The 15,035-nt window shown below is 48.9% G+C and overlaps 1 protein-coding gene across 3 annotated transcripts in view; it reads left to right on the top strand.

Annotated features, from left to right (window-relative positions):
* Positions 1-7,860: 7,860 nt before the first annotated feature.
* NPHP4 (nephrocystin 4) overlaps positions 7,861-15,035 on the top strand; it is a 133,429-nt gene continuing 126,254 nt past the window's right edge. For all 3 annotated transcript variants that reach the window (XM_082612521.1, XM_082612520.1, XM_082612522.1), the window contains exons 1-3: positions 7,861-7,928; positions 13,190-13,361; positions 13,559-13,733. In XM_082612521.1, the coding sequence (XP_082468647.1) occupies positions 13,599-13,733 (135 nt within the window). In that variant the 5' untranslated portion in view covers positions 7,861-7,928; positions 13,190-13,361; positions 13,559-13,598. The remainder of the gene's footprint in view (positions 7,929-13,189; positions 13,362-13,558; positions 13,734-15,035) is intronic.

Here is a 15,035-nt window from a genome sequence, read left to right as displayed (position 1 = left end):
CTCGTGGGACGCCCGGGGCCACGCCTCTGCCAGCTTCTCATTGGCTGGTCTTCACGCCAGTCACATTCCTATTGGCAGATGGATCGCCGACCATGCAAATCAGAACGGGCCCGCCGCCGCGCCTATTGGCTGGCGCTCCCGGAGCGGAGCCCCGGGACTTGGGCTCTGATTGGTCCCACGGTGCTGCTGACGCGAAGGTCGGGGTGCGGGTTCTTTCCCTTCCGAGGCTCCTCGGGCGGGTGGCAGCGGGTCGGGTGCCCCTCGGCCGGTCCTCGGACCGCAAGGCCTGCGGCTCCGGTGGGCACCGGCCGCCCGCCGGGCCTCTGGATCCATCCGAGGGGCACATCCTCGAAAGCTTGGGGCTCGACGCCCCGGGGCGGGTGTGGCAGCTGCAGGCCCGTCTCCTAGGTAACACTGCCCGCCGCGGGCGGAACCACGTTGCCTGGCTCCGCGGGGGAGGTTGGACGCGGCCCAGAGGCGCGGGGGCCGCCGAGCGGGTCAGGGCCTCGGTCCCGGGGTGGGGGTGCTCCGTGCATCTTTCTCCGGGGCCCGGTACCTGCGGGGCGCGGCGGCCGGGCGGGCGCGGGGCTGTGGCCGCGTCGGTCGCACCTCCTTCCCCCCGCCGTGACACTTGGTGCGGCCGGAGCCGCAGGCTTGGGGCTTCTTGGGGCTCAACCTCAGTACTCTGTCCCTAGACCCTGCGCCCCCTTGCAGCCCTCCAGCTTAAGGCGAGCGCGGTGCCGCCGGCCTGGGCTGTGCTGAGACCGCGACGTTGGCCCTCCCCTTTTCCCCGTCGGACCCCTACCGGGGACCCCTGCTTTGCCTGTCCCCACTGGGTGCCTGTCCCCCGCTGGCCCTGCCGACCCGTCCCAGCGCCGCCGCCCAGTGGAGATCTGGAGACTCCCTGACTCTCGCAGGAGGCCCTGCCTTGATAGCCCTGCCTGCCTGCGGCCTCCCCTGGAGCTGCTCCCACCTTCCCCTCCGCTGTCCAGCCCACCGACCTCCTGACCGCTTCCGAGCACCCCACCTCGGCCCTTCTCGAGACCCCAGTGCTGGGTCTCCTGCTCGCTTCTTCAGACTCAGAGGCACCACCTTTGCATCTCTCTTCCATGCCTGTCTCCCTAGAAGACAGATGCCTTCTCAGTGTTGCACTGTGTCGCTTGGGTTGAAGCATACGAAGGAAGTCTGGCCTCCCAAGCTTGTGTAGTTGGAAAAGGTGTCCTTTAGATGATTGTGGATAGTCGCCCCCAGTTCCCGCCCAGGTCTTCATCACAGCTCACTACACCCTCCGGTCCTCTGATTTTCAGAGGTCACAGCCACCTCCTTTGTGTGCTAACTTGCATCCTGTCTTTCTTCCTCTCTCCAGATACATTCCTCGAGGGCAGGACGGTTTCTCCAGGGCCTGGCACGTGGTAGGTACTCAAAGACTATTCCTTGAATGAGGAATTCCAGGCAGTGCTTAAGTAGACCTCTACTTATTCTCAAAAAAGCTCCCCAAAGCTTTCAGGTCTCAGGCATTCCAGATTTTGTTCACTTCTGGGAGGGAAGCTTCCCTGTGATCCGGGTTCCTGCTCCTCCCTTGCCTTGGTGAACCACTGCTTGTGAGACATCAACCCAGCCTAGCACTTCAGTGCCCGGATTCCCTCCTCTTCTCTACCCTCCCTCCCCCGCCAAAGAAAGGAGTCTGGATCAGGCTTGTCTTCTGTGTGCTGCTCCCACTGGCCCTCTTGTTAAAAATTTTTAAATTTTTATTTTATTATTATTTTTTTATACAGCAGGTTCTTATTAGTCTATTACATATATATTAGTGTGTATACATCAATCCCAATCTCCCAATTCATCCCACCATCCCCCCCCCGCCCCTGCTTTCCCTTCTTGGTGTCCATACGTTTGTTCTCTACATCTGTGTCTCTATTTCTGCCCTGCAAACTGGTTCATCTGTACCATTTTTCTAGGTTCCACATATATGCATTAATGTATGATATTTGTTTTTCTCTTTCTGACTTGCTTCACTCTGTATGACAGTCTCTAGGTCCATCCACATCTCTACAAGTGACCCAATTTCGTTCCTTTTCATGGCTGAGTGATATTCCATTGTCTATGTGTACCACATCTTCTCTATCATTTCGTCTGTTAATGGGCATTTAGGTTGCTTCCATGACCTGGCTATTGTAAATAGTGCTGCAATGAACATTGGGGTGCATGTATCTTTTTGAATTATGGTTTTCTCTGGGTATATGCCCAGTAGTGGGATTACTGGGTCATGTGGTAGTTCTATTTTTATTTTTTTAAGGAACCTCCATACTATTCTCCATAGTGGTTGTATCAATTTACATTCCCACCAACAGTGCAAGAGGGTTGCCTTTTCTTCACACCCTCTCCAGCATTTGTTGTTTGTAGATTTTCTGATGATGCCCATTCTAACTGATGTGAGGTGATACCTCATTGTAGTTTTGATTTGCATTTCTCTAATAATTAGTGATGTTGAGCAGCTTTTCATGTGCCTCTTGGCCATCTGTATGTCTTCTTTGGAAAAATGTCTATTTAGGTCTTCTGCCCATTTTTTGATTGGGTTGTTTGTTTTTTTAATATTGAGCTGCATGAGTTCTTTATCTGTTTTGGAGATTAATTGTTTGTCTGTTGATTTGTTTGCAAATATTTTCTCCCATTCTGAGGGTTGTCTTTTCATCTTGTTTATTGTTTCCTTTGCTGTGCAAAAGCTTTGAAGTTTCATGAGGTCCCATTTGTTTATTTTTGTTTTTATTTCCATTACTCTAGGAGGTGGGTCAAAAAGATCTTGCTGCAATTTATGTCAGAGGGTGTCCTTCCTATGTTTTCCTCTAAGAATTTTATAGTGTCTGGTCTTACATTTAGGTCTTTAATCCATTTTGAGTTTATTTTTGTGTATGGTGTTAGGGAGTGTTCTAATTTCATTCTTTTACATGTAGCTGTCCCGTTTTCCCAGCATCATTTATTGAAGAGACTGTCTTTTCTCCATTGTATATCCTTGCCTCCGTTATCATAGATTAGTTGAGCATAGGTACGTGAGTGTCTCTCTGGGCTTTCTATCCCGTTCCATTGATCTGTATTTCTGTTTTTGTGCCAGTACCATATTGTCTTCATTACTGTAGCTTTGTAGTATAGTCTGAAGTCAGGGAGTCTGATTCCTCCAGCTCCATGTTTTTTCCCTCAAGATTGCTTTGGCTATTTGGGGTCTTCTGTGTCTCCATACAAATTTTAAGATTTTTTTTCTAGTTCTGTAAAAAATGCCATTGGTAATTTGATAGGGATTGCACTGACTCTGTAGATTGCTTTGGGTAGTATAGTCATTTTCACAGTATTGATTCTTCCAATCCAAGAACATGGTATATCTCTCCATCTGTTTGTGTCATCTTTGATTTCTTTCATCAGTGTTTTATAGTTTTCTGAGTACAGATCTTTTACCTCCTTAGGTAGGTTTATTCCTAGGTATTTTATTCTTTTTGTTGCAATGGTGAATGGGATTGTTTCCTTAATTTCTCTTTCTGATCTTTCATTGTTAGTGTAAGGGATTCAAGAGACTTCTGTGCATTAATATTGTATCCTGCAGCTTTACCAAATTCATTGATTGGCTCTAGTAGTTTTCTGGTGGCACCTTTAGGATTATCTATGTATAGTGTTATGTCATTTGCAAACAGTGACAGTTTTACTTCTTCTTTTCCAATTTGTATTCCTTTCATTTCTTTTTCTTCTCTGATTGCCATGACTAGGACTTCCAATATTATGTTGAATAATAGTGACGAGAGTGGACATCCTTTTCTTGTTCCTGATCTTAGATAAATGCTTTCAGTTTGTCACCATTGAGAGTGATGTTTGCTATGGGTTTGTCATATATGGCCTTTATTATGTTGAGGTAGTTTCCCTCTATGCCCACTTCCTGGAGAGTTTTTATCATAAATGGGTGTTGAAATTTGTCAAAAGCTTTTTCCGCATCTTTTGAGATGATCAAATGGTTTTTATTCTTCAATTTGTTAATATGGTGTATCACATTGATTGATTTGCATATATTGAAGAATACTTGCATCCCTGGGATAAATCCCACTTGATCATGGTGTATGATCCTTTTAATGTGCTGTTGAATTCTGTTTGCTAGTATTTTGTTTGGAATTTTTGCATCTATATTCATCAGTGATATTGGTCTGTAATTTTCTTTTTTTGTAGTATCCTTGTCTGGTTTTGGTATCAGGGTGATGGTGGCCTTGAAGAATGAGTTTGGGAGTGTTCCTTCTTCTGCGATTTTTTGGAAGAGTTTGAGAAGGGTAGGTGTTAACTCTTCTGTAAACGTTTGATAGAATTCACCTGTGAAGCCATCTGGTCCTGGACTTTTGTTTGTTGGAAGATTTTTAATCACAGTTTCGATTTTATTACTTGTGATTGGTCTGTTCATATTTTCTATTTCTACCTGGTTCAGTCTTGGAAGGTTGTACCTTTCTAAGAATTTGTCAGTTTCTTCCAGGTTGTCCATTTTATTGGCATAGAGTTGCTTGTACTAGTCTCTTATGATGCTCTGTATTTCTTTGATGTCTGTTGTAACTTCTTTTTCATTTCTAATTTTATTGATTTGAGTCCTCTTCCTCTTTTTCTTGATGAGTCTGGCTAAAGGTTTATCAATTTTGTTTATCTTCTCAAAGAACTAGGTTTTAGTTTTATTGATCTTTGCTATTGTTTTCTTTGTTTCTATTTCATTTATTTCTGCTCTGATCTTTATGATTTCTTTCCTTCTACTAACTTTGGGTTTTGTTTGTTCTTTCTCTAGTTCTTTTAGGTGTAAGGTTAGATTGTTTGAGATTTTTTTCTTGTTTCTTGAGGTAGGATTGTATTGTTATAAGCTTCCCTCTTAGAACTGCTTTTGCTGCATCTCACAGTTGTGTTTTCGTTGTCATTTATCTCCAGGTATTTTTTGATTTTCTCTTTGATTTCTTCAGTGATCTCTTCGTTATTTAGTAGTGTATTGTTTAGCCTCCATGTGTTTGTGTTTTTTACTGTTTTTTTCCTGTAATTGAATTCTAATCTCATAGTGTTGTGGTTGCAAAAGATGCTTGATACAATTGCAATTTTCTTAAATTATCTGAGGCTTGATTTGTGACCCAAGATGTGATTTATTCTGGAGAATGTTCTGTGTGCACTTGAGAAGAAAGTGTAATCTGCTTTTTTCGGATGGCATGTCCTATAAATATAACTCAAGTCTATTTGGTCTATTGTGTCATTTAAATCTTGTGTTTCCTTACTAATTTTCTGTGTGGATGATCTGTCCATTGGTGTAAGTGAGGTGTTAAAGTCCCCCACTATTATTGTGTTGCCATCAATTTCTTCTTTTATAGCTGTTAGCATTTGCCTTATGTATTGAGGTGCTCCTATGTTGGGTGCATATATATTTATAATTGTTATATCTTCTTCTTGTATTGATCCCTTGATCATTACGTAGTGTCCTGCCTTGTCTCTTATAACATACTGTATTTTAAAGTCTATTTTATCTGATATGAATATTGCTACTCCAGGTTTCTTTTGATTTCCATTTGCATGGAATATCTTTATCCATCCCCTCACTTTCAATGTGTATCTGTCCCTAGGTCTGAAGTGTGTCTTTTATAGACAGCATATATACGGGTCTTGTTTTTGTATCCATTCAGTGAGACTTTGTCTTTTTGTTGGAGCATTTAATCCATTGACATTTAAGGTAATTATCGATATGTATGTTCCTATGACCATTTTCTTAATTGTTTTAGGTTTGTTTTTGTAGGTCCTTTTCTTCTCTTGTGTTTCCCACTTAGAGAAGTTCCTTTAGTATTTGTTGTAGAGGTGGTTTGGTGGTGCTGAATTCTCTTAGCTTTTGCTTGTCTGAAAAGCTTTTGATTGCTCTGTCGAATCTGAGTGAGATCTTGCTGGGTAGAGTAATCTTGGTTGTAGGTTCTTCCCTTTCATTGCTTTAAGTATACCATGCCACTCCCTTCTGGCTTGTAGAGTTTCTGCTGAGAAATCAGCTGTTAACCTTACGGGAGTTCCCTTGTATGTTATGTATAGTTTTTCCCTTGTTGCTTTTAATAATTTTTCTTTGTCTTTAATTTTTGTCAGTTTGGTTACTATGTGTCTCAGCATGTTTCTCTTTGGGTTTATCCTGCCTGGGACTCCCTGTGCTTCCTTGACTTGGGCGGCTATTTCATTTCCTATGTTAAGGAAGTTTTCGAGTATAATCTCTTCAAATATTTTCTCAGTTCCTTTCTCTCTCTCTTCTCCTTCTGGGACCCCTGTAATGCAAATGTTGGTGCATTTAATGTTGTCCCAGAGGTCTCTTAGGCTGTCTTCACTTCTTTTCATTCTTTTTTCTTTATTCTGTTCCGCAGCAGTGAATTCCACCATTCTGTCTTCCGGGTCACTTATCCGTTCTTCTGCCTCAGTTATTCTGCTATTGATTCCGTCTAGTGTAGTTTTCATTTCAGTTATTGTATTGTTCATCTCTGTTTGTTTGTTCTTTTTTTTTTTTTGCTGTACGCGGGCCTCTCAATGTTGTGGCTTCTCCCGTTGTGGAGCACAGGCTCCGGACGCGCAGGCTCAGCGACCATGGCTCACGGGCCCAGCTGCTCCGCGGCATGTGGGATCCTCCTGGACTGGGGCACGATCCCGTGTCCCCTGCATCGGCAGGTGGACTCTCAACCACTGCGCCACCAGGGAAGCCCTGTTTGTTTGTTCTTTAATTCTTCTAGGTCTTTGTTAAACATTTCTTGCATCTTCTCGATCTTTGCCTCCATTCTTTTTCTGAGGTCCTGGATCATCTTCACTATCATTATTCTGAATTCTTTTTCTGGAAGGTTGCCTGTCTCCACTTCATTTAATTGTTTTTCTGGGGTTTTATCTTGTTCCTTCATCTGGTACATAGCCCTCTGCCTTTTCATCTTGTCTATCTTTCTGTGAATGTGTTTTTTGTTCCACAGGCTCCAGAATTGTAGTTCTTCTTGCTTCTACTGTCTGCCCTCTGGTGGATGAGGCCATCTAAGAGGCTTGTGCAAGCTTCCTGATGGGAGGGAGTGGTGGTGGCTAGAGCTGGGTGTTGCTCTGGTGGGCAGAGCTCAGTAAAACTTTAATCTGCTTGTCTGATGATAGGTGGGGCTGGGTTCCCTCCCTGTTGGTTGTTTGGCTTGAGGCAACCCAGCACTGGAGGCTACAGGCTCTTTGGTGGGGCTGATGGCGGACTCTGGGAGGTCTCAGGCCAAGGAGTACTTCCCAGAACTGCTGCCAGTGTCCTTGTCCTCACGGTGAGACACAGCCACCCTCTGCCTTGGCAGGAGACCCTCCAACACTAGCATGTAGGTCTGGTTCAGTCTCCTATGGGGTCACTGCTCCTTTCCCTGGGTCCCCATGTGCACACTACTTTGTGTGTGCCCTCCTAGAGTGGACTCTCTGTTTCCCCTAGTCCTGTCAAAGTCCTTCAGTCAAGTCCTGCTAGCCTTCAAAGTCTGATTCTCTAGGAATTCCTCCTCCCATTGCCGGACCCCCAGGTTGGGAAGCCTGACATGGGGCTCAGAACCTTCACTCCAGTGGGTGGACTTCTGTGGTATAAGTGTTCTCCAGTTTGTGAATCACCCACCCAGCAGTTACGGGATTTGATTTTATTGTGATTGCGCCCCTCCTACCGTCTCATTGTGGCTTCTCCTTTGTCTTTGGTTGTGGGGTATCTTTTTTGGTGAGTTCCAGTGTCTTCCTGTCGATGATTGTCCAGCAGTTAGTTGTGATGATGGTGCCCTCACAAGAGGGAGTGAGCGCACGTCCTATGCCGCCACCTTGATCCAATCTCCACCCCCTTGTTTTTGTCCCCCTGGATATTTAGATCCTTGAAGACAGGGCATTTGACAGTCTGCCTCATGGTGTGTGTACTGGGACAGAACAAGTGCTTGGTGAGTATTTGTTGACCGGGTCTGCAGAAGCAAAGACCTCAAGGGAACTTTACAGCCGCTCCTTCTGTGGATGCGAAACAGACATGTGGAGGGCAAAAGACTTTCCAGAAGTCTGAGAGGAGAGGGAGGCTCAGCCCGGTCCTGGACCAGTGCCCTCTCTTTGCCCTCGGGGCCTCTGCTTCTTTGCTTCTCCTGGCCTTGGTGGGCAGAGGGCCGGCATGGCTATAATGTCTTCGATGTGAGTGTGACTGGCTGTTTAACCTCTGAGCCTCACTTTCCACATCTATAAGATGGGGACAGTAATGGTACTTACCTTATGGAGATGCTGGAATAATGAATATGAAGATGTTTGTGAGTGCCTGGCTCATGATAAGGCTTCAATAAAAGCTGGTGCATTTTCTTTATTACCCCTCTGGAGAGCCCACTGTACCCTTCTCTTGGGCTCAAAGCATGGCACCCTCCCGGTTTTCCCTTTCTTGTGCATTGAGCCCCAAAGGCCCCTCTGCCCTTCCTCCGCAGCCTTCTTAATTCCTCCACAGCATAACTTAATGATTTACTGAATCACTAAAAAAGTTTTCACTGAGGGCCTAGTCCTGACCTCATGGAGCTCAGTCCTGCAGGCGACTGGGACCACATAGCCTGGTGGAGCCTGGTGGAGCGGGGTGCCTTCTGTGACAGGGTCCTGTGTGGGAGATGGAGGTGCTCTCCTGGGGGCTCCTGTTCTGACTTCTCAAGGAAGAGGAGGAATCACCCCGGGGTGTGCGCCTGATGGGCTGGGGGGTGGCACGGGCGTGGTGTCCGGGAGGAACTGAAGCAAGGGCAGCGTGGAGTGGACAGGAGTGAGGGCTGGGCGAGAGCCGTTCTGGGTGGGGGGCTGGGGGAACGCAAGAGCTCTGCGTGTCCCAGAGCCCCTGGGACCGTCTGGACTCCCACCCCCAGGATCCTGTGTCTCAGGAGTCAGCTCCCTTCCGTCACCCCCTCGGAATGTTGCTACCTGCTTGCACCTGCCCGTCTCAGTTCTTTGACTTTGGGTGGCCTGCCTTTCTGAGTAGCTGCCTCTTGTGCCGGTGCATCTCCTGCTGGTGCTGCCTGGGGCATCCTGTTGTGCGTCCCCTGCCCGGGCGACCGTAGTGGGAGGGCTCCGCAGCAGCTCCCCGCCAAGTGTGGTGCTGGGTCCCACTTCCCTCAGGGAAGTGCGGGGAGGTACTGGCTCAGGAATCCGGGGCACGGGAGCAAAGTCTGGAGCGCCCTGCAAAGGAGGCTGCATCCTGGGCTCGGGAAACACTGCGGGGCAGGGTGTGGGGCTGCTGGGGCCCCTTCCAGAGGGTACCTCCCGCGTGTGCTTTGCTTGTGCTCCCGAGGTAGGAAGGCTTCCATGTAGATATGCACTCACTTTCTAAGAATAAACCTCCCAATTTTATAAGTAATGTCAAGGAGAAAAGCACATTTTCCTGAAAATCAAATGTTTGGGAGTCAAGTTTACTGAAACTTAAATTTCAGGGTTGAATTTTTTTTTTTTTTTTTTTTTGCTGTACGCGGGCCTCTCACTGTTGTGGCCTCTCCCGTTGCGGAGCACAGGCTCCGGACGCACAGGCTCAGCGGCCATGGCTCACGGGCCCAGCTGCTCCGCGGCATATGGGATCCTCCCAGACCGGGGCACGAACCCGTATCCCCTGCATCGGCAGGCGGACTCTCAACCACTGCGCCACCAGGGAGGCCCTCAGGGTTGAATTTGATGAGTCCTGATGGACAGCCTGGTACCAAGGCCACAGGACAGCAGGTTCCCTTCTGCAAGCAGTGGGCCAGTGAGCAGATCAGTACAGGACAGGTGACAAGTGCTCAGAGGCCTGCTGGGTGTTGGTCAGACCTCTTCTGCTTACAGGTCATGGACACCTGTATGCATTCCCGTGGCTTCTGTAACGAATTACCACAAACTGGGGGACTGAAAACAATTTATCTTCTTTCAGTTCTGAAGGTTAGAAGTCCGAAATCAGTCTCACTGGGATAAAGTCAAGGTGCGGGCAGGGCTGTGATCCTTCTGGAGGCTCTAGGGAGAATCGGTTTCCTTGCTTTCTCCAGCTTCTAGAGGCGCCTGCATTCCTCGGCTTGCGGTCCCTCCCTTCGTCTTCACATCTCTCCCGCTTCTGCCCCGCCTGGCCTTTTCTCTGACCCGCCTGCCTCTCTCTCATCAGGACCCTTGTGACGATATCAGGCCCACCTGCGTAATCCGGGTACTCTCCTCATCTCATGGTCTTTAACCTGATCACACCCACAAAGTCCCTTTTGCCACGTGAAGTCCAATATTCATAGGTTCTGAGGATTAGGATGGGGACATCTTTGAGGGCCATTATTCAGCCGCCACAGGCCTCCACAGGCCTTTACGGCTCCTGTAACTCAGCTCTGGTTGGGCTGGGGCTGCCTTCCATCAGGCTCTCTCCACCTGGAGGTCTGGGTCCTGCCGGCAGGGCCGTCCTCGCCACCCTCCATCTCCACCAGCCTCCCCTGGGCTGGCCTCTTACCTTAGGCTCTCCCTGGGGTGGCAGGATGGCCCCTGGGGCTCCAGGCTGGCCTGGGCAGCTCCTGGCCTGGGGGAGAGAGAGCCTGTCCAGAGGGCGGCGTGGCTGGAGTCCCAGGGAAGACACACCCAGTGTGCGTCATGGGTTCATTTCTGAGACCGTCGCTGAAGCCCTCTGGCCGGAACTGGGGAGGGTCGTTCCACAAAACAAGGGGTATTGAGTAGACAAATATAACCTACAAAGGAAAAAACCCCAAACTAACCAAAGTGCGTGCCTTCCTGTTCATACGATAACAGTCTGGATCTGGAGGCTGAGGGGTGTGCCCGCCCAAGGGGGTGCCGGGTGGGAGTGGCATTCCAGTGGGGGGGCTGGGCCCCGCCCTGAGGCCCACAGGGTGTGGGAGAGCATCTCGGGGGCCCGTCACATCCGTGCCTCCCAGACCCCCTGCATTCCCAGCACAGCCTGTGAGCGTGGAGGGTGGGCCGGCTGCCCGAAGCCTCGAACTTTGGCTCCCTGTAGACCAGCCCTTTTCCAGCTTTTGAGTGTCAGATCCCTTTATGCTTTAAAAAATGATTGAGGACTCCAAATAACTTTAAAACTTGAGTGATCTCTACCAATATTTATTATTGAGAAGTATCTACAGTGTTATTAATTCATTTAAAAACAGTAGACCTGTTACATGTGACCATAAAGATTTTTTTTTTTTTTTTTTTTTTGCTGTATGCGGGCCTCTCACTGTTGTGGCCTCTCCCGTCGTGGAGCACAGTCTCCAGACCGGCAGGCTCAGCGGCCATGGCTCACGGGCCCAGCCGCTCTGCGGCATGTGGGATCTTCCCGGACCGGGGCACGAACCCATGTCCCCTGCATCAGCAGGCAGACTCTCAACCACTGCGCCACCAGGGAAGCACAAGACGTAGTTTTTCAATGAAAGCCAATTGTGTTTTCTGAAACAAAAACATTAGCAAGAACTGTGGTGTTGTTTTGCTTGTTTGCGAATTCCTTTAACATCTGGCTGACACACTGGTGAGGACTGCTTGGTCTGGTACAGGCTTCTCTGTTGTGATGGGTCATTTCGGCTGAAGTATTTGAAGGAAATCCAGCCTCACCCAGATAAGGGAGGAGGCCCTTAGAGAACTCTGGATATTCTGCTTTGGTGCTGTACCCAAATCCACCAGTGGTTGTTTCTTGAGGGTTTCTTGCGTGCGGAGTTTGACACCCTGTTCGTGAACTTTCATAGTATTAGGTTAAAACCCCCTGGTCTGCCTCACACTTTGGGTGGATCTTTCATTCATGCAGAATTTTATATCATCGTGCTTGTTCACTCGGAAAATACTGCTTCTGAGTTAGGCAGATCTTCCAGATATTGACACATCTAATCACACAATTTCAAAAGATCACTTTCGTTATTGGCACTACCCATCTCGTCAGGAAAGTCTTTAAAGAAGTATGCAGCTGTCAGGCTCACAGTGGAGGGTACAGATTTCCCCAATTCTGAATTTTGCCTGAAAGCTCAATTCTTTTGACAAGTTTTCCTTGAAGTGACAGGTTCATTTTGTTCACGTTTGAGAGATTGTCTACAAAGCACCCAAGTCTGAAAAACCATGGTTTGTCTCTGAGCCATTCTTTTAGTAAGAATGGTGTTGCTGAGTGAAAGAAGGAGCCAGTTCAGCTCGCAGCCCAGCGATCACGCCCGGCTTACCCTGGGGTGACCACTGTCTTTCATCTGGCAGCAGAAATGCTTTTCGTGTTTTTCCCGTTTCATCAGAGAATGTTAAAAGCACGCATCCTCAAGGGTCCAGACGTCATAAAATCCATAGTTTTCACAGCTTCCCCAAGGACATTCTTAGGTGAAGCTGTTGTACTTTGTGCTGTGAGAGGTGAAGAGCACAGGGTGGCTCGTGGGGTGTGGTGCCGTTTGCCTCGGGGCGTAATGCAGCTTCACCCACCATTGCCTCAGCGCCACCGGCGCCAATGCCAACCCAGTAAAAGAGGCACGTGGCATCTGGAGGTTATGAAAATAGCTTTGACCCTGTGGAGCCCTTGACCACCTTGGGCAACCTCAGGGCTTTGGGAACCACATTCAGAAAACTGCTGTCTTAGAAGATCAAACGCCATGCCTTCTTGCTTGCCATTTTAGCATACAGAATATGGCCTCTGTTCAAGGCCAAGAGCTTATGATTCTGTGTCAGCTGAAGACAGTCTCTCGAGAAGGTTCAGATCCCTGTCTGCTGGAAGGCAGGTAACATCCTTACTGAGCCAGGTTGCCAAGACACCCAGAGCACTCAAAACCTGTCCCCACCTGGCTTCACCAGCACGACTGCATGTGGCTCAGCTGTCTCGGGTGCCGGACTTCAGGGTCCCCTTGACTCGGGGCTCTCGTGATGACGTCTGGACCCATTGGCCTTGCTCTTGCTCTGCCTGCCCTTTTTTTTTTTTTTTTTTTTTTTTTGCGGTACGTGGGCCTCTCACTGTTGTGGCCTCTCCCATTGTGGAGCACAGGCTCAGCGGCCAGGGCTCACGGGCCCAGGCGCTCCACGGCATGTGGGATCCTCCCGGACCGGGGCACGAACCTGTGTCCCCTGCATCAGCAGGCGGACCCTCAACCACTGCGCCGCCAGGGAAGCCCTGCCTGCCTTTTTTGTATGTGTCTCAAGGTAGCTGCTCCTGTGGTGCCCTGGGCAGCTTCAGGCTGATGACCTCTCTGCTCCGAAGGCCACAGAAAAGAGTGTTTCCTTCTCCTAACAGGACCAGCAGAAGCTCTGAGATCACATCTCGTTGGCTCTGAGTGGATCATGTGCCCCAAGCCGCTCTAAGACAGCCCTGGTTCCCGAGGCCTGGTGCCCTTGTGCAGGGCTCGGCCTCCACAGCTGGACAAAGCACGTGCCGGTCCCTAAACCAGCCACTGAGGCCGGGATAGGTGTGCTCTGGTTGGCCAGGGGAAGGTGGCGTGGGCGCCAGTCTGCTGCACTGGGGGGCTAGAGGGTGGGATGGCAGAGTTGGGGTTGCAGGGGTGGTGGTTTCCCTGGGGTTCCCGGGAGGTAGGAAACTTTCAGAACTGCTCTAAGAACTGTGGCCCTCATAACTCTTTTCTTTGTTTGAACATGAATGCCGCAGGTAGTCCTCGAGGCCCCCCAGTGACCCTCAGACCGGCAGAATGCATGACTGGCACAGGATCTTTGACCAAAACCTGCTGGTCCCTCCCCACACGCAGAGAGCACGCCAGCCTCTAAAGGAATCGACGGCATTTCAGTGTGTCCTGAAGTGCCTTGATGGCCCGCTAATTAAGCAGGTAAAGAAATTGGTTCTTTACTGTCAAACGCACGCTGTCACTGCTCTCACCTGAGATGGTATTGATTTTCACATGTTTGAGTCTTGCACTGTACCCATCACCCCGGGCGTTGGCAGTACTCGGAGGTAAAGTGGTCCATCAGCAAAGAGGATTTGTGATTCAGCGACTCGGTCAGCACTTTTGACCCTGGCTAGAGGCTTCTTTTTGCCTACAGTGGAGCAATCTAAAAACCCAGGTAATTTGATTTCCTGGGTTATTTCCTGGCCAGGTTGTTTGCAAGAGGGGGCCTTGTGCATGGCTCAGCATGGCCTGGTTTCGGCCTGGCAGTTAGAATAGCAGGGGCGGAGCTCTGGGCATCCTGGGAGATGTGCCTGGGAGGTACCACCGCCTTTGCACATTCAGGCCCTTGCTCTGTGGCTCTGCGTCCACCTGTGCCCTCCAGCTGCCAGGGAACCTGCCGGAGAAGCTGGCGCTTCTGTGCCTCCTCAGACCACCCACAGGATTGGATGGTCCTAGGGAGGCCCAGTGTCCTGGGGGGGCGCACAGGAAGGATCCAGCCCTGCCAGTGTGAGCATGTGGCTTGGCAAGACTGTATCTTCTTCCTCTGCAGCTGGCAGGGTCATTCTCCAGGCACTCAAAGCTGTCGGAGCGCTGGGTCTATTATTAAATCACTCACATCCATCCTGCATCATCACTTCAAACCCTTTGATTGAGCACCTGCTGTGTGCTTGCCACTGTGTTAGGTACTGTGGCGGTTACTGCTCTTACTGCTTTACTTCTTAGCGCTTTACTTGTATTAGTTCACTTCATCCTCATGACAACCCCAAGATGTAGGTAGCATCATTACCCCTGTCTTACAGAAGAGGAGGCAACCCGAGAGAGGTGACCTTGGTTGCCCAGGGTGACACAGCTCCAGCCGGCCAGCTGGGACTCCAACCTAGGGAGACCGGCTCCAGCAGTCCTGGCCTTCCAGGAGCTCACAAGATAGTGGACAGCAGTTTCCTCTTTCTTAGGAATTTTGCAAAGGAGATTTTATTTATTTTCCCATTTTGCTTTATTAATTCATTTTAATTTGTTTTTGAAAAGGTAATTCCCATAGTTCAAAATTTATAAGGGTGCACAGGGAAAGTGTATTGTCCCATGAAGTCCCCAAGGCACCCAGTGTCCCACCCTAGATACAGCCAGTGCTAACCTGTTTTCTGTACAACTTTCTGGAAATTCTAAGCAAATACAACAAATAAATACAGTTGTATGTATTTTTCCTTTTTTTACATAAATGATAGCTTATATTCTGTTCTATAT

This window comes from Mesoplodon mirus, assembly GCF_964341445.2.
Source record: "Mesoplodon mirus genome assembly, chromosome: 3".
NCBI lineage: Eukaryota > Metazoa > Chordata > Mammalia > Artiodactyla > Ziphiidae > Mesoplodon > Mesoplodon mirus.
The sequence above is the reverse complement of the archived record's forward strand: the minus strand, read 5'-3'. Positions and strand labels throughout refer to the sequence as shown.